The 21,776-nt window shown below is 40.6% G+C and overlaps 1 protein-coding gene across 1 annotated transcript in view; it reads right to left on the bottom strand.

Moving 5' to 3' along the window:
- LOC109910656 (C2 domain containing 3 centriole elongation regulator) overlaps positions 1-21,776 on the bottom strand; it is a 97,945-nt gene that overhangs the window by 7,051 nt on the left and 69,118 nt on the right. Inside the window, exons 18-20 of the mRNA XM_048597900.1 lie at positions 20,283-20,488; positions 15,757-16,798; positions 14,120-14,228 (exon numbers count right to left, since the gene is read on the bottom strand). Of these exons, the coding sequence (XP_048453857.1) occupies positions 14,120-14,228; positions 15,757-16,798; positions 20,283-20,488 (1,357 nt within the window). The remainder of the gene's footprint in view (positions 1-14,119; positions 14,229-15,756; positions 16,799-20,282; positions 20,489-21,776) is intronic.

Here is a 21,776-nt window from a genome sequence, read left to right as displayed (position 1 = left end):
ATGTCCTCCTACTTCAAGGACCGCAACTTCCCTCCTCCATTGATTGAAAATGCCTTCAATCGCACCTCTTGCATTTCCCGCACTTCTGCCCTAAAACCCCCTCCCCCCAACAAAAATAAGGACAGAATCCCCCTGGTCCTCACATACCACCCCACCAACCTCCACATCCAGCGCATCATCCCCCGCCATTTCCGCCACCTACAATCCGACCCCACCAGCAGAGAGATATTTCCCTCCCCACCCTTATCTGCCTTTCCTAGGGACTGCTCATTCCGCAGCTCCCTCATCTTCTTCCACACTCCCACCAACCCCACCACACCCAGCACCTTTCCTTGCAACCACACGATGTGCTACACGTGCCCCTACCTCCCTTCTCACCTCTATCCAAGGCCCAAGACAAATCTTCTATACCCGACAAGTGTTCACCTGTACATCCTCCAACCTGGTCTACTGCATCTATTGCTCCTGTTGTGGCTCCTCTACACCAGTGAGACCAAGCACAGACTTGGGTGACCAATTCGTGCAGCATCTACGCTTTGTACACTATAATCAACAACACCTTCCGATTGCCAACCATTTTATCTCCCCCTCCCACTCCCTTGGTGACATGTCCATCCTGGGCCTCCTCCAGTGCCACAATAATGCCACATGCAAACTGGAGGAACAACAGCTCATATTCCGCCTCAGGAGCCTACAGCCCGATGGCCTGAACATAGAATTTACCAGTTTCAAAATCTCCCCACCCCTGGCTTCATCGCAAGTCCAACCCTCCCACCCATCCTTGCCTCTTTGACCTGACACAACTTGTCCAACTTCCTTCCCACCTATCCACCCCACCCTTCCCACTCACCAATCCCCACTACCCCTACCTGCATCCACCTATCACCATCCCATCTGTCTTCCCCCAGCCCCACCCCTCCTCCCTCTATTTATTTCCCAGCTCCCTTCCCTCTCCCCAGTCCTGATGAAGGGTCCTGACCTGAAACGTTGACTCTCCTGCTCCTCTGAAGCTGCCTGACCTGCTGTGTTCCTCCAGCTCCACACTGTGTTGCACATGAGAAGGTAGTGGTGAGCTACCTTCTTGAACTGCTGCAGTCTATGTAGTGCATGTACACCCACAATGTTGAAAGGGACAGTTCCAGATTTTGACCCAGGAATGGTGAAGGAACACTGATGTAGCTCCAAATCAGGATATGTTGCTTAGAGGGAATCTTGCATGCAATAGTATTCCCCTGCATCTGCTTCCCTCGTCCTTCTAAGTGGTAGAGGTTTGGAAGACGCTGTCAAAGGAGCCTTGGTGAGTTCTTCCAGTAGATCATGCAGATGGTACACACTGCTGCCAATGTGTGTCAGTGGTACAACAGTGAACAATGAAGGTGTTAAACGGAGTGCAAATAAAGTAGTCTACTTTGTTCTGGATGGTGTCGAAGTTTTTGAGTATTGTTGGAACTGCACTCATCAAACTGAGTGGGCAGAATTCCATCACACTATTGATTTATGCCTTGCAAATGGTAGACAGGTTTTGGGGATACAGGCAGTGAGTTACTCATCACAGAATTCCCAGTCTCTGGCCTGTTCTGGAGCCACAGTATTTATTGCTTGCCCACTTTAGTTTCTGATGAATGGTAACCATCAGGATGTTGATGCCAATTGTCCACAAGTCATAGACAAAAAGAACATTGTCCACGAGACAGTGTACACTTCAGCCAAAAATGTGGAATGGTGCTATACTCGTTCTTCTGCCAACTGTGCCTGCAGTAGGGCAGTAATAAATGTGGCGAATTGAAAAGTTAGCCTTGACCAGGCACCAGAGGTTAGAGGGTAATTGAAAAACATGAGAATAAGCCTCTAATCGTTATTAATTTTTAGTAAACAATAATAGAATCTAATGATGTATCCACTGGAGCAAATTAAGCAGCACAGAGGTAACCTTGGGCTTGCTCAATGTGATTGAAGCCTTGGATGGTGACAGGAAAGAAGGAAGACATTGGTGTAATGATACATTTGGTAGAATTTGAGGAGTTGAGGTGGGTGAAAGACATATTAAGAAATGAACAGTCGCTGAGTTGGGTTTAGGAAGAAGAGTTTGGGTGAACAGAATGGATCACTTTCCAAGAGAAATCAAAGAAAAAGCACCAGCCAAAACATGGATGTGAATAGAAACAATATTAATTCTGAGGTATAACAAACAATAGACAAGACAAGTAGCAATGAAGAAACCGAATGGGGAGGAAAATGAAATAATAGCTCAAAATATCATTTTCACAATTCATTTCAACATTTGGTAAATTGCAAAATAAATTAAATAAAAAATGCTCATGGTCATTATCTTTTGCATGAGATTGCAGAGTACAAGGTTGTTATAAGGTAATCAGGAAGGCTAATGGAATATTGGCCCTTATTACAAGCAGGATGAAGTAGAAAGGTGGAGAAGTCTTATTGCAACTGTACAAGGTGCTGGTGAGACCATATCTGGAGTACCGTGAGCAGTTTTGGCCCCCTTATTGAAGGGGAGAAATTATTTCATTGGAGGCAATTAGGTGCACTAAGATCATTGCCGGCATGGAGGAAGTGTCTTATGAGCAAAGGCTAAATAGTTTGGGACTCAACTTCTTGGTGTTTAGAAGCATGACCTCATTGAAACATACAGGATTCTTAAGAGGCTTGATAGCATAAATGCTGAAAGAATATTTCCGTTTCATGGGAGAGTCTCAGACCAGAGGGCATAGTCTCAGTATAAAGGGACACAAATTTAAGACTGGAATAAGGAGGCATTTCTTCTTTCAGAGGGTTGAGAGCCTTTGAAACTCCTTGCCACAAAGAGCTGTAGGGACAGAGTCCTTGTGTATATTTAAGGCTCTGAGATAGATTCTTGATCAGTAGGGGAATCAAGGGTTATGGGGAAAGGACAGGAAAGTGGACATGAGGAATGCTGGATCAGCCATGATCCTACTGAATGGTGGAGTAGACTCAAGGAGCCAAATGACCTACTCCAGTTCCTATTTCTAATGGTCTAATCTTTTAAAAGGAAACTTAGCAAGGTTCTGGGACCCAGGATGGTTAAAGCTGTTGGTTAGTTAAGATTGTAACGTGTCATAGGAAAATATGGATTTTTGTACCTTGCACATTGTTTAAGAATTTGAAGAGGAGTTTCTGATTTTGTTTCTGAAATAGCCACAAATGCTTCTCATTTTAAGAGGCAGAATTTTCATAAGGGGTGTGAAATGGTATTTGAGGTTTCACTGTCAAGTAAATGAAGTGGATTTAATAAGCGAACAATTTGTATTTAAGTAAAGGTATACATCGGCTAGGGGCTAAAGAGCTTCAAACAGTTTTAGATCAGAAGTGATGATTAGATGACTATTCTTCATCTACACCTGTAGCCTGCTCAATCACATCAATTCAGCCACTTGATTCATTTTGTGTGACACTGAGTAATGTCTGAATGCAAAGGCTCCATGAGCTGCTGCCAACCTGGTTGCTGGGTTTGAAAACCTGTTCTTCCTGTGTACCTCCAGCCAAACTGCTCCTGTACAGTTAGGTACTTTATCAAACCATTCAGAGATGTTATACACACTTCTGGAGCAGGTGGGACTTGAACCTGGGCCTCCTGGCTCAGAGGCAGGAACACTGGCATCAATTGATATTACCTGCTCACAAAAGCAAGGCAAATTCAATCTGGCCAATTACCATCCTATTAGAATATTCCCAATCATCAAAATCATACAGGATATCAACAGTGCTATCAAGCAGCACAGATTCACAAATTCTCACCAATGCTCAATTTGTGTTCTAAAACATCACTTGGCTTCAGACCTTATTACAACTTTGGTCCAAATATGGACACAAGAGCTGAATTCCAGAGACAAGATCAGCCTAGCAGTATCTGACTAAATGTGACACCAAGATTTCAAATAAAACTGAAGACAATGCAGATCGTACAGCAACAGCAATCACACCTAGCATAAAGGAAGATGTGTTGTTTGAGCTCAATTACATTAAGCTCAGAAAATGGTTACAAGAATTTGATGGGGTGGCATTCTAGTTCCAATTATCTTCAATAGCTTCATTAATATCCTCCCTTACCATTGCTCATAAAAACAGAAGTGGAGCAGTTCACTGAAGACACAACAGTGTTCTACAGGCAGTGAACCACTTGATCTCCACATGCAACATAACCCTGACAACATCTGTTTACATTAGGTTTTGGGCTGTCAAGTAGTATGTGAAATGCACAAAACACAAGTGTAAGGCACTTAGTCTTAAATTAAACAGCATTCCACTTCTGCCCCTACATTAATGGCATCATCTTTGTTGGGTCACCCACCATCAACATCACTGCTGACCAGAAAATCAACTGAGAAGCTACAAAAATACTGCGTTTACTATAGCAGGGCAGAATCTGTGCATTCTACAGCAAATTCTTCCTAAACCCTCTGCATGTAAGATGAAATACCCCCACTTGCCTTTAACAGTTGCAAATATAACAATATTCAAAAAGCTTGACATCATACAAGACCAAAAATGCCTGATGTTCACACCACCCATCAGTTTAGACGTCCATTCCCTTCATTTATTATGTACAGTGGCTGTAGTACCTACAACCAGCTGCACTGCAACAAACCACCAAGGTTTCTCCCACAGCATTTCCCAAACTTACAACCCTCTTCACTTCAAAGGAAAAGAGCATCAAGTGCTTTGGAATACCATCGCCTCCCAAATTCTTCTCCAAGTCATGACACCTTCCTGACTTAAATTTTAAAAGAAATAAGAAAAATATTTGGAAATAGGGCACAGTCATAATAGAAAAAAATCTCTAGGATAAAACTATCTTGTTTGTTGAAGGAAAATGCTGATAAATACAAATTCATGGAACAAAGTAATCTTAACGCATATTGCAGTGCACTTTTATTTCAGTATAATTAAATAATAACTTGATACTTTGAACATTTTGTTATTAACTGTGAATAATTAACTATCCTCAAAACAAAACTGAATGGCGTAAGCATAATAGAAATAATTTTTGAACTGTAAATCCTTCTCATGTTTGTCATTAATGACCTGCCACTGAATTTGGTGCACCTATAGCTGTGGAATTTAAAATTACCACAAGTTTTGCTTTAATTAAACTTTACATGATTCATGAACACTAGTTACTGCATTTCAATTACATTTTACACAGTAGTGAATTACTAGCTTGCAGCACAGAAACGAGCGAGAGTCAGTAACAAGCTGGGCTCATTTCCCTCCCCCATTCTTCCTCACTAACTTCCTGATCAGCTGACTTGCAAAAAAAATGTTGGCTTCAACCAGCAGAACAGCTGATGACATCTCAGCCTTCAAAACAAGCATATCTAGCTCCAACTGGTTCTAATTATCAATATGTGACCTTTATGCCTGTTAAGGCTATGAAATGAAACCAGATAAATGAGATCTGTCAAACCCCAAATTGTGAACAAACTAAAAATTTTCTATGACAGGTTATTTCAGCCACTTAAGAAATGAGGAACTGCAACAGTTTCGCAGAGGAAAATCCAAATTCTTTTCTAACAGAGGGAATTATTGTACTAAATGGGCAAGAAATCTTTTTCTGACATTTACATTTATTCATTTGATATAGTGATAATGTTCAAAAAATTCATGAATACATCTGTTTACTGTGTGTTAGATGTATATTTCTGTTCTAGAGATTTCACGAGAAGACTGAATGAAGTAAACGGTACTAATGGAACATTGTGTCTCTGAATACTGTAATAAGAAACCAGTTACATAATTAAAGTACATCATAATATTCCAGCAAGGAGCCAGTCATGAAGCAGAAAAGGCCAGGTTATTTTCAGCACTTAATTTAGTTTACAGTTGGCACAAACATGTTTTTTAAGCCTCAGTACAAAGTAGCAGTAATTTATCAACTCAAGCTAGATCTAATACCTGATGAAGGTGAAGTACCAGTCATGCTCCGGAACAGTGAAGGGCTCCTTCTTGTTGACACAAATTACTCTCCATCTCCCAATGCTTTCTATTTAAGTTTCATTCCCACCTGCTACCTATATCAAAAGTGCATTATTTCACACATCAGGTTAATCTAGGATTCTCTTATCCCCTTCTAAATTTCTAAGTGATGCTTTTGAGGTTGTTTCCTCAAACTACAGTTAGTATTATCTGATATGACAATATGAAAAAAATTTACCAAAAGCAGAGTAAACAAAGAAGTTCAATACGGCTCCTTAGACAACACGTTCCAAACCCATGAACCACTTAGAAGGACAGGGACAGCAGCTCCAAGGAACACCATCCCCTGCAAGCCACTCATCATCCTAACTTGGAAATATATCATTCTTCCTGACAAATATATCATTGCTCCTGTGTCACTGGTTCAAAATCCTGGAAATCCCCCCACCAACAGCATTGTGGGTGTACCTACACAAAATGGACTTCGATAGTTCAAGAATGCAGCTTACCACTACTTTCGAGGACAACTAGGAATGGGCAATAATTGCTGACCCAGCCAGGGATGTCCACATCCCATGAATGAATAAAAAAAGATAAGAATTTTATTACCTACCATAGTCAATTGCATTACATTGCTGTATCCCCCCTTATCAGAATACTAGCAGCTACCACTGAACTGGCCTAGCCAGTAGGGAGGCAACGACCTATCACTAGACTACTTATCCAGAAACTCATCTGATGTTCTGGGCACTCAGGTTCGAATCCCACCATAGCAGATGTTGGAATATGACTTCAATTAAAAATCTACCAATGACCACAAAACCATTGTTGATTGTCGGAAAAACCCATCTGGCTCACTAATGTCCTGCAGGGAAGGAAATCTGTCATCCTCACCTGGTATGGCCTGCATGCGATTCCAGACCCATAGCAATGTGGTTGACTCTCAACTGCCCTCTGAAATGACCTAGCAAGCCACTCAGTTGTACCAAATGCTACTAAGTCTCAACAAAGAAATGAAACTGGACAGAACTAGGCACCAAAAATTACAACAGCAGAAACAGCCCTGTCAAACCTGCAAAGTCCTCCTTACCAACATCTGGGGTTAAATCCAGTGCCAAAACTGGGAGAGCTCCCTCAAGCAACATAGTCATACTCATGGAATCATACCTTACAGACTATGCCCCAAAGAGCATCATCACCACACCTAGACATATCCTGTTCCATCAGCAGGATAGACCTAACAGAGGTGGAGGTACAACGGTATACAGTTGGGAGGGAGTTGCCCTGGGAGACTTCAGCATTGACTCTGGACCCCATGTTAAACATGGGCAAGGAAACATCCTGCTGATTACCACATACCATCTTCCTTTGGCTGATGAATCAGTACACCTACATGTTGGACAACATTGGGAGGAAGCACTGAGGGTGGCAAGGGCACAAAACATACTCTAGGGGTGGGAGATTTCAACGGCCATCACCAAGAGTGGCTCGGCAACAGCACCAATGACTGAGCTGGTAGGGTCCCAAAGGATATAGCTGCTGGACTGGGTCTGCAACAGGTGATGAGGTAACCAGCAAGGGAGAGAAACATACTTGGGCCTCATTCTCACCAATCTACCTGCTGCAGATACATCTGTCCGCGACAATATCAGCAAGAGTGACCACTGCACAGTCCTTGTAGAAAAAAGTACTGCCTTCACATTGAGAATACCCTCCATCGTGTTGTGTGGCACAATCACTGTGCTAAATGGGACAGATTTTGAATAGATCAGTCAACTAAGGACCGGATATCTGTGAGGCGGTTTGAGCCATCAACAGCAGCAGAACTGTACTCCAGCACAATCTGCAATCTCAAGGCCTGACATACCGCCCACTCAAACATTACCATCAAGCCAGGGGATAATCCTGGTCCAATGGAGAGTGCAGCACCGGGCATAACTAAAAGTTAGGGTTATCAACCTAGTCAAGCTATCAAACAAGACTACTTGCATGCCAAAGTGCATAAGCAGCAAGTGACAGACAGAATTAAACGATTGCACAACCAATGGATCAGATCTAAGATCTGCAGCCCTGTCAGATCCTTTGATGAATGATGACGGACAATTAAACAACTCATTAAACAACTCCATAAACATCCCCATCCAAACACCAGGATGAAAGATGGTTGCCAGCATCACAAATACCAGTCTTCAGCCAATTCAATTCACTCTATGTGATACCAAAAAATGGTTAGAGGCATGGATACTGAAAAGGCTATGGGCCCTGACAACATTCTGGCAATAGTACTAAAGACTTAGTAGTAGAACCTGTCGTTCCCTTAGCCAAGCTGTTCCAGTAAAGTTAAAACACTGGCATCTACCCGACAATGTGGAAAATTGCTCAGGTTTGTCCTGTACACAAAAAGGAGGACAAATCCAACCGAGCCGATTACTGCCCCATCAATCTAGAATATAGAACAGTAAAGCACAGGAACAGGCCTTTGGCCCATGATGTTGTGCCATGACACCTGATCAAACAAATCCCTTGGTGGATATCCCTCCAATTCCCTGCATATTCAAGTGTTTATCTAAAAGTCCTTTAAACTCCCCTATTGTATCTGTCCTCCACCACCACCCCTGGCAGCGTGTTCCAGACTCCTGACACTCTCTGTGTAAAAACACTTGCCCCTCACATCTCCTTTGAACTGTCCCCCTCTCACCTTAAAGGCATGTCCCCTAGTATTAGTCATTTCAACTCTGGGAAAAAGATTCTGTCTGTCAACCCTATCTATGCATCTCATAATTTTATAGACTTCTATCAAGTCTTCCCTCAACCTCTGCCACTCCAGAGAAAACAACCTCTCCTTATCGTTCTTATCCTCTAATCCAGGCAGCATCCTGGTAAACCTCTTCTGCACCCTCTCCAAAGCCTCCACATTCTTCTTGTAATGTGTCGATCAGAACTGAATGCAATACTCTAAATCTGGCCTAACCAAAGTCTTATAAAGCTGCAACATGATATCCTGATTCTTATACTCAATTCCCTGACCAATAAGGCAAGCATGCCATATGATTTCTTTACCACTCTATCTACTTGCGTGGCAACTTTCAGGAAGCTATGGACTTGAACCCCGAGATCCCTTTGTATATCAATGCTGTTCAGGGACCTGCCATTAACTGTATACTTTCTCTTAACATTTGATCACCCAAAGTGCAGCACCTCATACTTAGCCGGATTAAACTCCATCTGCCATTTATCTGCCCATAATTGCAACTGATCTATACCGTGTTGCATCCTTTGACAACCTTCTACACTATCCACAACTCCACTGATCTTCGTTTTGTCTGCAACTGTACTAACTCACCCATCTACATTTTCATCCAAGTTATTTACATATATCATAAACAGCAGAGTCCCAGTATGATCCCTGCAGAACACCACTTGTCACAGACCTCCAACCATAAGCACCCTTCCATCACTACCCTCTGCCTTCTATGGGCAAGTCAATTCTGAATCCACGTGGCCAAGTCATCATGGATCCATGCATCTTAAGCTTCTGGGCGAGCCTACCATGAGGGACCTTGTTGAAAGCTTTGCTAAAATCCATGCAGACAACATCCACTGCTCTGCACTCATTGATCACCTTCATCTCCTCGAAAAATTCAATTAGTTAGAAGACATGACCTGCCCCACACAAAGCCACGTCGACTGTCCCTAATTTGGCCATGCTTTTCCAAATGCCTAAAAATTCTCTCCAACAGCTTCCCAACCAATGATGTGAAACTCACCAGTCTATAGTTTCCTGAATTATCCCTATTTCCCTTCTTGAACAGAGGAACAAACAGCATTAGCTACTCACCAGTCCTCCGGGCCCTCTCCAGTGGCTAGCGAGGACATAAAGATCTTGGTCAAGGCCACAGCAATCTCCTCTGTCGCCTCTCTCAGTAACCTGGTGTAGATACCATTGGGCCCTGGGGACTTATCCACCTTAATGCTCTTCAACAGACCGAACACCACTTCCTCCTTGATCTCAAATTGTCCTAGCACGTTAGCATGCTCCACACTAATCTTACTATCCTCCATATCCTTCTCCTGCATGAATACTGACACAAAGTACACATTTAGGATCTCGCCCTCATCCTCTGCCTCCAGGCACATGTTCCCTCTTTTATCCTTGACTGGTCCTGTCTTCTCCCTAGTTATCCTCTACTTTCGATCATCAGTAAAGTTATGGACATGTAATCAACAGTGCTATCAAGTAGCATCTGCACAGCAACAACCCGCTCAGTGATACCCACTCTGGTTTCCACCAGAGCCATTCAGTTTCTGACCTCATTTCAGCCTTGGTCCAAACATGGACAAAAGATCTAATTTCCAGAGATGAGTTGAGATTGACTGCCCTTGACATCAAGTCTGCATTCAGCTGAGTGTTGTAAGAAGAAGCCCTCTAGCAAAACTGGAATCAATGGGTATCAGGACACAAGCTCCCTACTAGTTGGAGTCATACCTTGCACACAGGAAGATACTTGTGGTTTTTGGAGGTGAGTCATCTCGTGTTTGACCAATCTATTGGAGTTCTTTGAGGAGATACCTGCTGCAGATGAAGGGCAATTGGTGGTTGACAAGGTAGATGTTTCCTTTCTAAAACTAGAGGTCACTGTTTATTAGTCAGGGGGTCACTCATTTAAAACAGATGAGAATTTTTTAATCTCTTTCAGAGGGTCGTGAGTCTTTGGAATGCTCTTCATCTAAAGGTGGTGGAAGTAGAGTCCTTGAAGATTTTTAAGGCAGAGTTTGATAGTCTCTTATTAAACAAGGGATGAAAGGTTATCGTGGGTGAAGCATGAATGTGGATTTGAGGATACAATCAGATTAGCCATGATCTTGTTGAACGGCAGAATAGCTGGAGGGGCTGAACCTGCTCATGATTCATATGTTTATACGTAGTACAGTAAATTATTCAGTACCTATTTAACCAGGAGTGTGCCGATTGATCAAATATTCCAGATAATCAAGAAATGATAGACTAGTTAGAAAGATTAGATCATATGGAATACAGGGAGAACTAGTTATTTGGATACAGAATTAGCTTGAAGGTAGAAGACAGAGGGTGGTTGTGGAGGGTTGCTTTCCAGACTGGAAGCCGGCCAATGAGCCAAGGAATGGCAGATGCAGTTTAACTTAGATAAATGTGAGGTGCTGCATTTTGGAAAAGCATATCAGGGCATGACTTATACACTTAATAATAAGGTCCTGGAGAGTGTGGCTGAACAAGAAGACCTTGGAGTGCAGGTTCACAGTTATTGAAAATGGAGTCGCAGGTGGATAGGATAGGATAGTGAAAAAGGCATTTGGTATGCTTGCCTTTATTGGTCAGGATGTGAAAGTGCTGGTATTGGACTGGGGTGGATGAGGTCAGAAATCACACGACACTACAGGTTATAGTCCAACAGATTTATTCAGAGCCTCAGTCCTTCTTTAGGTGTTAGTGAGAGAAGTAGTATCAGACACAGAATTTGTAAGTAAAAGATCAAAGGTTCACACCATTGATGAGGATGTACTAAACAAACCTAAGATGCAGTTAAAACTTTAATCAGTGATGAGGTTTTAATTGATTAATATGTATATGTAAATCCCCAAATTCCTTTCAAGTCATGGTCCTGAGAGAACTAAAGGTTTTATCAGTGTAAAGAAGAGGTGACATTTTAGGTCAGACGATGTATGTTAGGTGTAAGACCTTGTTTAGAATCTGTTTGTGATTACGTTTGGAGTCAGTATGGTTTTATTTCTAAAGTAGGAATTTTTAAAATGCCATATTGATGGACTGTCTATAAATTGTGTGAGTTTTGAAAAAATAAAATGAATCAACAAACAAATTCACCCCAAAGATTCACGTGTGTGTTCGAGAGAATGCGTTGGTTGGGGGGGGGGCGATGGTAGAAGAGAGAGAGACAGAGAAAATGCTGGTCTGTTCTTCGCAGCCTTTGACACATTATCGATGACAATGAGCACCTTGCCATGATCTTCCTCATGCCTCCGGTTCTCTCCTTCAAACAACCGCCAAACCCTAAACAGACCATTGTTTGCAGCAAACTACCCAGCCTTCAGTACAACATCGACCACAACACTATACAACTCCGTCATGGTAACCTCTGCAAGACATGTCAGATCTTAAACATGGACACTACCATCACAAGTGGAAACACTATCCACCACATGCACGGCATATTCTCATGTGACTCGGCCAACATTGTCCAACTCATATGCTGTAGGCAAGGATACCCCGAGGCATGGTACATTGGCAAAGCCGTGCAGACGCTATGACAACGGATGAATGGATACCATACAACAATCACCAGACAGGAATGTTCCCTCCCAGTGGGGCAACACTTCAGTGGGCAAGGACACTTGGACTCAGATCTTCAGGTAAATGTCCTCCAAGGCAGACTTCGGGATACACAAGAACGCAGTCGCCAAGCAGAGGCTGATAGCCAAGTTCGGTCCCCATGAGGACAGCCTCAACTGGCATCTTGAGTTCATGTTGCACTACAGGTAACCTCACCATGCTATACATGCATGTACATGTGCACACACACACACTTGTATCTGTGGGGTGAATCTGTATTTGCAGATACATTTTATTATGTTCAAAAAGCACACAATTTATAGACAGTCAATATAGAGTTTTATAAATTCCTACTTTAGAAATAAAATCAGTCTGACTCCAAACTATAACAGAAACAGATTCTAAACAAGATCTCACACCTGAAATGTCACCTCTTCTTTACACTGATAAAACCTTTAGTTCTCTCAGGACCGTGACTTGAAAGGAATTTGGGGATTTACATATACATATTAATCAATTAAAACCTTCTAACTGATAAAAGATTTAACAGCATCTTAGGTTTGTTTAGTACATCCTCATCAATGGGGTGAATTTTTGATCTTTTACTTATAAATTCTGTGTTTAATACTACCTCTCTCACCAACACCTAAAGAAGGACTGAGGCTCCGAAAGCTTGTGTTTCCGAATAATTCTGCTGGACTATAACCTGGTATTGTGTGATTTCTGATCGGTCAGTGCATTGAGTATTGGAGTTGGGAGGTCATGTTGCAGCTGTACGAGACATTGGTTAGGCCATTTTTAGAATATTGTGCAGAATTTTGGTTTCCCTGCTAATAGGAAAGATGTTGTGAAACTTGAAAGGGTTCAGAAAAGATGTACAAGGATGCTGCCAGGGTTTGAGCTATAGGGAGAGGCTGAATAGACTGGGGCTATTTCCCTGGAGCGTTGGAGGTTGAGGGTTGACCTTACAGAGATTAATGAAATCATCAGGGCATGGATAGGGTAAATAGGCAAGGTCTTTTCCCCAGGATGGGGTAGTCTAAAACTAGAGGGCATAGATTCAAGATGAGAGGGGAAAGATTTAACATGGACCTCAGGAACAACTTTTTCACAGAGGGTGGTGTGTGTATAGAATGAGCTGCCAGAGGAAGTGGACGAGGCTGGTACAATTACAAAATTTAAAAGGCATCTGGGTGGGTATATGATTAGGAAGGGTTGAGAGGGATATGGGCAAAATGCTGGCAAATGGGACCAGATTTATTTAGGATACCTGGTCTGCATGGACAGGTTGGGCCGAAAGGTCTGTTTCCGTGCTGTATAACTCTATGACTCAATCTAAGTTCACATAAACAATATAATAACACACACTAAGTAACAGAAAAGTAATACAGGACTGTTATATTTGATTTACACCATAAATCACATTGCAACTTTGCCCAAATAAAACTTAACACCAGACAACCTTCTCACTCACACCCTCTATGACTACTTGGACATTGCGGTAGATCGCGGTATTTGAGGAGAAATTGATTCAAAATTGAATCAACTGTTGATGTTTCATTTGGCCACTTGATTGAACATCAAGTATTTTTTACGTTGAGGTAAATAAGTTAAAAAGCTATAATAACTGGACCGAACAATACAATGAATGTTGCGGTATTTGAGGTATATAATTTTTACCGGTTTAGCAAGAATACTGGTTCATAAGGTGCCGGTTAAAACAAAGTTTGCTGCACCAAATTTCTAAAATACTTGGTACTATGAAGTTAATATATGTTATTAAATTAAGTGGATACAAATTTTGACCAGTGTAACAACAGCAAAAGAACGATTAAAACTTACTGGATCTGCTGCAGCTGTTTGGAATGATTGTGCAACATTGAGCACCCTCATTGAAGCTTCTAAATGACTTGGTGGGAGGAAAAAGTTTGGAATTACAACTGGATCAGGTCTGAATAAAGATGTTAAAGATTATTAATATTCATTAGTTTTATAAGAGCACAACAGTATATAACTTCTTCAGTATAGCTTACTACACAATGAGAAACAGTTCCATTTCTTTCCCAATTTCAATCTTCCTGGTCAGACTGTGTATAGCTAAACTTGATCAAACGCATTTATTCTCAATCAGTTTCATCAATTACATTAATGGCATGCATTAAAACATAAATACAAAGTATTTTAAGAAAATCAATAATGATGGATCAATGAGAAACATTAACAGTATTGGATGTTCTGAGCAAAACTGGGGGATGGGGGAAATGAGTGGTAATGTCACTGTGCTACTAATCCACAGTCCTGGTTTCAAATCCCACTACTGCAGATGGTGGAATTTAATTTTTATTAATAAATCTGCAATATAAGGCTAGTCTCAGTGGTAAAGGCATAATACTACCACTGATTGTTGTTAAAAAAAAAATCCCAACTGGTTCACTAAACATGATTTTGGGAAGAGAATCTGCCAGTCTGATCCTACTGGGCATACATGAGACTCTAGATGCACAGCAATGTGATTAAGTCTTAACTGTCCTCAGAATTGGCCTGGCAATTCACTCAGATCAAGGACAATTGTGGAAATGCAACAAATGCTAGCTTTCCTGTGATGCCCAGATCCCATGAGGGAATTTTTAAAAATCTTCTCAACCTCCACATTTCAATCCTGAAATAATAATTCCAACTTTGTGCCCACCACCGATTATTACTAGAAGGTGTCTTGAGCATTTACAAAAACTAACTTGGACATTTACAAAAACTAATAATCAGTCCTTGCCATAGTAAATGATTAGAGTGCAGAGCTGGTCAACTAAACCACGAATGTTTTTGTTGTCTTCAACAACAAAAACAGAAACTGCTGGAATAGCTCAGAAGGTCTGGCAGCATCTGTGGAGAGAAATCAGTTAACGTTTCGGGTCAAGTGACCCTTCCTCAGGAATGATCACACAAAGAATCATAGCATTTAGTTAACTGCACAACACTAAAATTTCATAAATACTTTTCTGACAAGCAACAAATGAAATGCAATTTATGGCAGCAGCCTTTCTTTGAGTGTATTTGGAATGAATGCGCACTTATAATTACTTACTTATTTTTAAAATTTGTTCATGGGATATTGGCATGACTGGCCAGACCATCATTTATTGCCAATTCTTACATGCCTTGATAGGACATTTCAGAAAGCAGTTAAGAGTCAACCACACTGCTGTGGGTCTGGAATCACATGTAGGCTGCACCTAGCAGAAGCAGATTTCCCTCCATAAAGGACATTAGAGAATGATATGGGCTTTTATGAAAATCTACAGTGAACATCATTAGGCTAGCTTTTAATTCCAGATTTTTATTAAATCCAGATTTCATCATCTGCCATGCTGCTACTCGAACACATGTACTCGCATACTTAAGAGTCTCAGGTTTTGGAATACTACTAAACTGCCTTCCCATCGAAGTTCAAGTTATAATCAATTATAGTTACTAAAGGATACAAACTGACTGAATGTGTATCATCTGTTGAATCTTTATTTGCACTCTCTTCATGTATCGTCGGAACACATTCCCCACCAGCTTTAGAGAACTGTGAATCTTCATGGTTCTGTCTTTTAAAGGACTCTTGGTTTTCATTTCCAACCTCACCAAAGCTATTGGCGTGGTGATATTCTTCAAGAATATTTTTTACTTTTAGGCCTCTTTCCTTCCTATCTGTGACCAAAAATGCTCTACTATGAAAACTGTCATGTTCTGTAAGATTTTCATTTTCTTGCACTAGCTCTTCTGCTTTGTCAGGGTTTGAGGAAATATAGTCCTGGTCATCAGAGGTCTGTATTTCCAGTAATTCTGTACGTATGAATTGTTCACTTTGGAGAATTACATTTCTATCTGGCAAATCAAAACCTGTTCCTTCACTTATTGATGGTGATCTTTCTGTATGTGGTGAGGACTCACCAGCTTCCATATTGCTGGGTGGCTTACAACTCTCATTTTGCAATCTCTCAATAAACAGCTCATCATGTATATGGATGGGATTTACTTGTACTTCTGCAGCCAGACTTGCATTTCCTATTGGCTTCTGGGTCTCTTTTTTACCTTCACACTCATGCTTATAATCTTCTTGTAAATCTGAGAAAATACTTGACCAAGGGCTCGTCCTGTCAGTCATAACAGTCACGTCATTCAAGGTTCTTGGTTGTATCACATCTTCCTCATATCCTTCTTCACTACACCCTTCACAACCATAATCATTTTGGTGGGTTTCAGTTTCTACTGTAGGACTGTTGTTCTGGGAACTTCTATGATCTTGATCACTATATTCATCTATTTCATTTTTTCTCAATTCTGGACTTCCTTGAGCACAGAAATGAGTTGCTCTCTCTGGTGATTGCAGATATAGGAACACTTTATTCTTAGTTTCGTTGCTTTCATTTTCTAATTGTTGTGGTTCATTTTCAGCTATTTTCTCCCAATCTTCTTCTGTATCTTGAGAAGACTGCACTGGAATAGTGACATCAGCTTTATTTCTGTCTTGCAGACCTATTATATTGCAAAGCACAAACATGGACATGGAAATGAAAATAATGCTACCAATATTTTTCATTCATCATTAAACATTTTCCGTTTGGTTGGTAACATTCAATCAAGTGCCAACATATAGATTTAATATATGTAGAATCTAGTACACTCTACAAATGGTGCTGGTCAGTAGATTTTCGTTGTATATTGAACAATCAATCAAGTAAACACACTAAAAACTTAGCCCATAACGAAGTAGCTATGAATCATGGCTACCCCAGATTTGAAAGAGGAAGGTGAGATTATAGGTGTTTCAAGCAAAGGTAAGATTGATGGATGAAGTCATTATTAGATCAGTTTACTCCTAACATTGAAACAACAAACAAGGAAAATGTTATTAGGGTTTCTGTCACTAAATTCCACAGACTGTTAAAAGCAATCATGACAAGTAAATATTGAAACTTCAAATTAAATGTGACATTTCAGAAAAATTGCATCAAATTCTAAGATGTGGCAGCTAATGGCTCAGAAATGATTTCAACTGCCTTTTGTATATAGTACAAAGGCCATTTGAATTAGGTGTTTTTGTAAGTAGTAATTAAAAGCCCCAACAATGAATAATAAAGACAAAAGGGACAAATATGATATAGGTTTTGAACTATCAGTTTATGTTTAAAGAAAGAGTCAGATGGACAATCATCCAATAAGACTGAGTAACTGTATTAAAAACAACCTTGATTAATGCCAGAACTTACATCCATTGTGTGGGTTTAGGATATATAAATCTGTACTAACTACCACCTAAAAAGAAGACTCCTGACAACCATTCCAACAGAAATATTGAAATCTAATGCTCCAGAACTAATTACACCACAAGCCAAGCTATTCCAGTACATCTACCACATTAGCATATGCGAAATGTGGAAAATTTCCTGAGTATGTCCCATGCACAAAAAGCAGAACAAATCCAACCTGGCCAATTATGACACTATCAGTCTACTCTCAATCATCTGCAAAGCACTGGATGGGATTGTCAACAGGGCTATCCACTGGCACGTACAAAATAACTTGCTCACTGATGCTCAGTTTTGGGTCTGTAGTCCTGATCTCATTATAGCTTTAGTCCAAACCTGGACAAAATAGCTGAACTCCAAAGCAGAAGTGAGTGTGACTACCCTTACCTTACTTAGTTTAATGTTACCTTGATGTTATCAAGGAGTCTGAGCAAAACTGGAGTCAATGGGAAGCATTAGGAATTCTTTCTGCTGGTTGGAGTCATACCTAACACAAATGAAGATGGTTGAATCAGTCCAGATCTAGGGGTTCACTGCAGAGTTCCTCAAGGCAATAGTATTTAGGTTCAATGTCATTCCCTTTATCATGAGGTCAGAAGTGGGGATATTCACGGATGACTGCAAGCTGTTCAGCACCATTCAAAACTTGTCCACTTGCAGCAAGACCTGGATTACTCCAGGTAGGACATATAATGGGCAGTTAACACCTGTGCCACACAAGTGCCATGCAATGAACATCTCCAACAAGATAGAATCTAACCATCACTCCTCAATATTCAATGATACTTAACATTGCTGAATCCCCCATTTGAATATCCTGGGGTTACCATTGACCAGAAACTGAACCGGACCAGTCATATAAATTCAAGAGTATTAGCTACAAGAGTAAATCAGGGTCTAAAATCACCAATTATCTTGCCAAAGCATGTCCACCACCCAAAGGATACAAGTCAGGAATGTAATGGAATGCTCACCACTTGTTTGGATGAGTGCAGTTCAAACAACCTCAAGAAGTGTGACATGATCTAGGTCAAAGCAGCCTGCTAACTGGCACTTCATCCACCACATTCAACATTCACTAGTGATGAAATGTGTGTGATTTATTTATTAATATCAGATTTTTAACTTTTGATTTTGGCCAGTGACATATATATGCCTTCTTTTGTGAAGGGGTTAAAAAATTAACGAGGTCAGTGTTTTCAGAAACAAAAACAAATTGTTGCAATTTCTGTTTTCCAGAATCCACAGTTCTATGGTTTTTTCATTCAGTGTTTTCAGTATATGCTTCCTGGAGTATTCATGGAGGTATGTTTATATTGTGGGAATTCATGACAGGAGAGAGACAATGTTCAAAAACATTAGCTTGCTCTTGGGTTCAGAATAATCAAGGACTGATAATAACTTAGAAAAAGAAAAACCCAGAGATTGAAATGTTTTTCGGCAGTTTAGAGGAGACCTGCCTGGGGTCAGATGCAAAAATAGTTTCTCCTAGAAAATGAGATTGTTCAGAGCAGTTGAGGGAATAAGCTACCTCAGTGAAAGCATTTGTTTTGTGAAACTTCCAGACCAGGAGTGTTTGGCTAAAAAACTGCACTGCTTATTCAAAGCTGCAAATGTCGAAGATATCAATTGTGCAAGGATTCAAGGAAAAGTCTTCACATCTCACGGGACAGGAACTGAGAAATAAAGCAGTTAAGTTAAATCTAGTAATTAGAAGGTAAATTTCTGATACTTTTGAGTAAACCTAAAATGAAGGTGTTGGGGAGCAGATGATATTGTGTTTTGCTGTACATTTTGAAACCTTTCAAACTATAAGTAGATAGCTTGGTTTGTTTCATTTTTTTGTGTATTAAAGTTTTATTTTATTATTACAACCAAATCTGTACTCTGGCATGCTTATGTTTCAGTGAAAGACCACTATATTACACTTTTAATAATATGATCTATCGACCCTGATTTCATTCTGTGATTTGACTTGAACAGTAGCAAGATCAGCTAGGATCATAACAGACTTCATTTTTACCACTGGTGCACTGTGGCAGCAGTGTGCATCATCTACAAGATGCACTGCAGTAACTTGCCAAGGCTTATACAATAGCAGCTTCCAAACCTACCACTTAGACATACAAGGGCAGAAGATGCAATGGGAACACCGCCACATTCAAGTTCTTCTCCAAGTCACAGACCATTTTGACTTGGAACTATATCACTGTTCTTTCAATGTCACTGGTCAAAATCCTGGAGATCCCTTCCTAACAGCACTGTAGACATCCCGAAACCCCAAGGACTACAGCAGTTCAAGAAGTCAGCTCACCAGCAGCTTAGTGAGGACAACTGGCAAGGGCAAATTATGGATGAGCTATAAATGCTGTCCTAGCCAGCCACGCCCACATACAAAGAGCGAAAAAAAGCAAAACAACACAACTAAAATGCTCTTGGCAGCCTGTACAATCAGCAGATTTCTGTTTGCTGGAACAGAATATTTTGCAGGACAATTTTGGCACTAGTCACAGCAGGCAAATATCTCTCAGGATCCCTTCCTTATTAAAATATTGCTCCTTTTTAACTTCTTGAACTCATTTTTGCAGTAATGGAAGCTAGCATTAAACATGCAAATTTTGAAGATGTGATATATATTGAAAAGTAATAATATATATCAGCTCAGAAAACTGTAATCAATTTTTAAAAAATACTAACTTGTTTTTGCTCACCATTCATTAAATGAAAAGATTCCGCAACCAGTTTACGTGACTTTTCCAAGATTTCACCACCGGACTGTGAAGGTCTATTGCAATCATTCATTTGATTCTCATTTGTTCTTCGCTGTGGGGCTGGGTTAATCATGCGGGAACATGGGGACGTAGACAGCTTCTCACTGAAGTATCGTTGAATATCATCCAGCTCGCTGAGATTCCTCCTAAACAAAACAGCAATAAAATTTAAACACATAAAATTTCAAATGTAAAAAACAAAATCAGTTTACTTCAAAGACTATAACAGATGAAGTCAGAAAAAAGACAAAACAAAGAACTGTGAATGATGAGATCTGAAGCAAAAACAGAAATTGCTGGAGAAACTCGGCAGGTCATTTGTGGGGAGAATTTAAAACTTTGCATCAGAACGCAGACACGTTGAGTTTCTCCAACAACTTTTTCTTTTTGTTTGAGAAAAAGTACAACTGAACAAAGAATAAAACTGCACAACAGTCAAGTTGCTTTTCATTTTCTTCTTTTTAAAGACACAATAGGATTGTTATTGGAATGACATCCGATAGCCCATCTCCATGCTGTAACATTTTTCCATTCAAGGTAATTATTTTTCTGTCAATCATTCTTCTTCAAATTCATTCTACCGTTTGATCTAATTTAACTTCTGTTGTAAGCAGTTCTGGCAACTGCATGAATTTTACTCAGCAACAACAAAGGAATGGAGACATATTTCCAAGTCAGAATGGTGTATTTGTTGCCCTAATTCTCCTACATATTAAAAATTCTCTCATGGATGGGGAGCTGCTGGCTCGCCAGCATTTATTGTTCATCAGTAGTTGCCCTTGAGAAAGTAGAGATGAGCTGTCATCTTGAATCGCTGCATGTGCAAGAGGTAGACCCACAATGCTGTAAGAAGGAAATTTCATGATTTTGACCCAACATCCGTAAAGAAACAACAATATATTTCCAAGTCAGGATGGTGAGTGGCTTGGATGGGAAATTGCAAGTGGCAGTAACCCATTTATCTACTGCCCTTGTCTTACAGATGGAAGTAGTTGTAGGTTTGGAAGATGCTATATAAGGATGGCTGGTGAATTTTTGCAGTGCATCTTGCAGACAGTACACACTGCTGCTACCTAGTGTCAGTAGTGGAGGGAACAGATGCTTGTGCATTTGGTACCAATCAACACCTTGTCCTGGATGGTGTCAAGCTTTTTGAATGTTGTTGGAGCTGCACTAATCAAGGCAAGTGGGAAGTAATACATCACACTCCTGACTTGTGCCTTATAGATGGTGAACAGGTTTTGGAGATTCAGGAGCAAGTTGCTTGCTGTAGTATTCCTAACCGTTTCTGCTCTTTTTCTTAAAAAAAAGTCCCTACAGTGTGGAAACAGGCCATTCAGCCCAACAAGTCCACACTGCCCCTCTGAAGAGCATCCCACCCAGACCCATTCCCTTACTCCTGCATTTCCCATGTCGAACCCACCTAACCGAAAC

Source organism: Rhincodon typus, chromosome 6 (assembly GCF_021869965.1).
Source record: "Rhincodon typus isolate 14 chromosome 6, sRhiTyp1.1, whole genome shotgun sequence".
In the NCBI taxonomy this organism is placed as follows: Eukaryota; Metazoa; Chordata; class Chondrichthyes; order Orectolobiformes; family Rhincodontidae; genus Rhincodon; species Rhincodon typus.
Note: the sequence above shows the minus strand (reverse complement) of the source record. Positions and strands in the feature narration are given on the sequence as shown.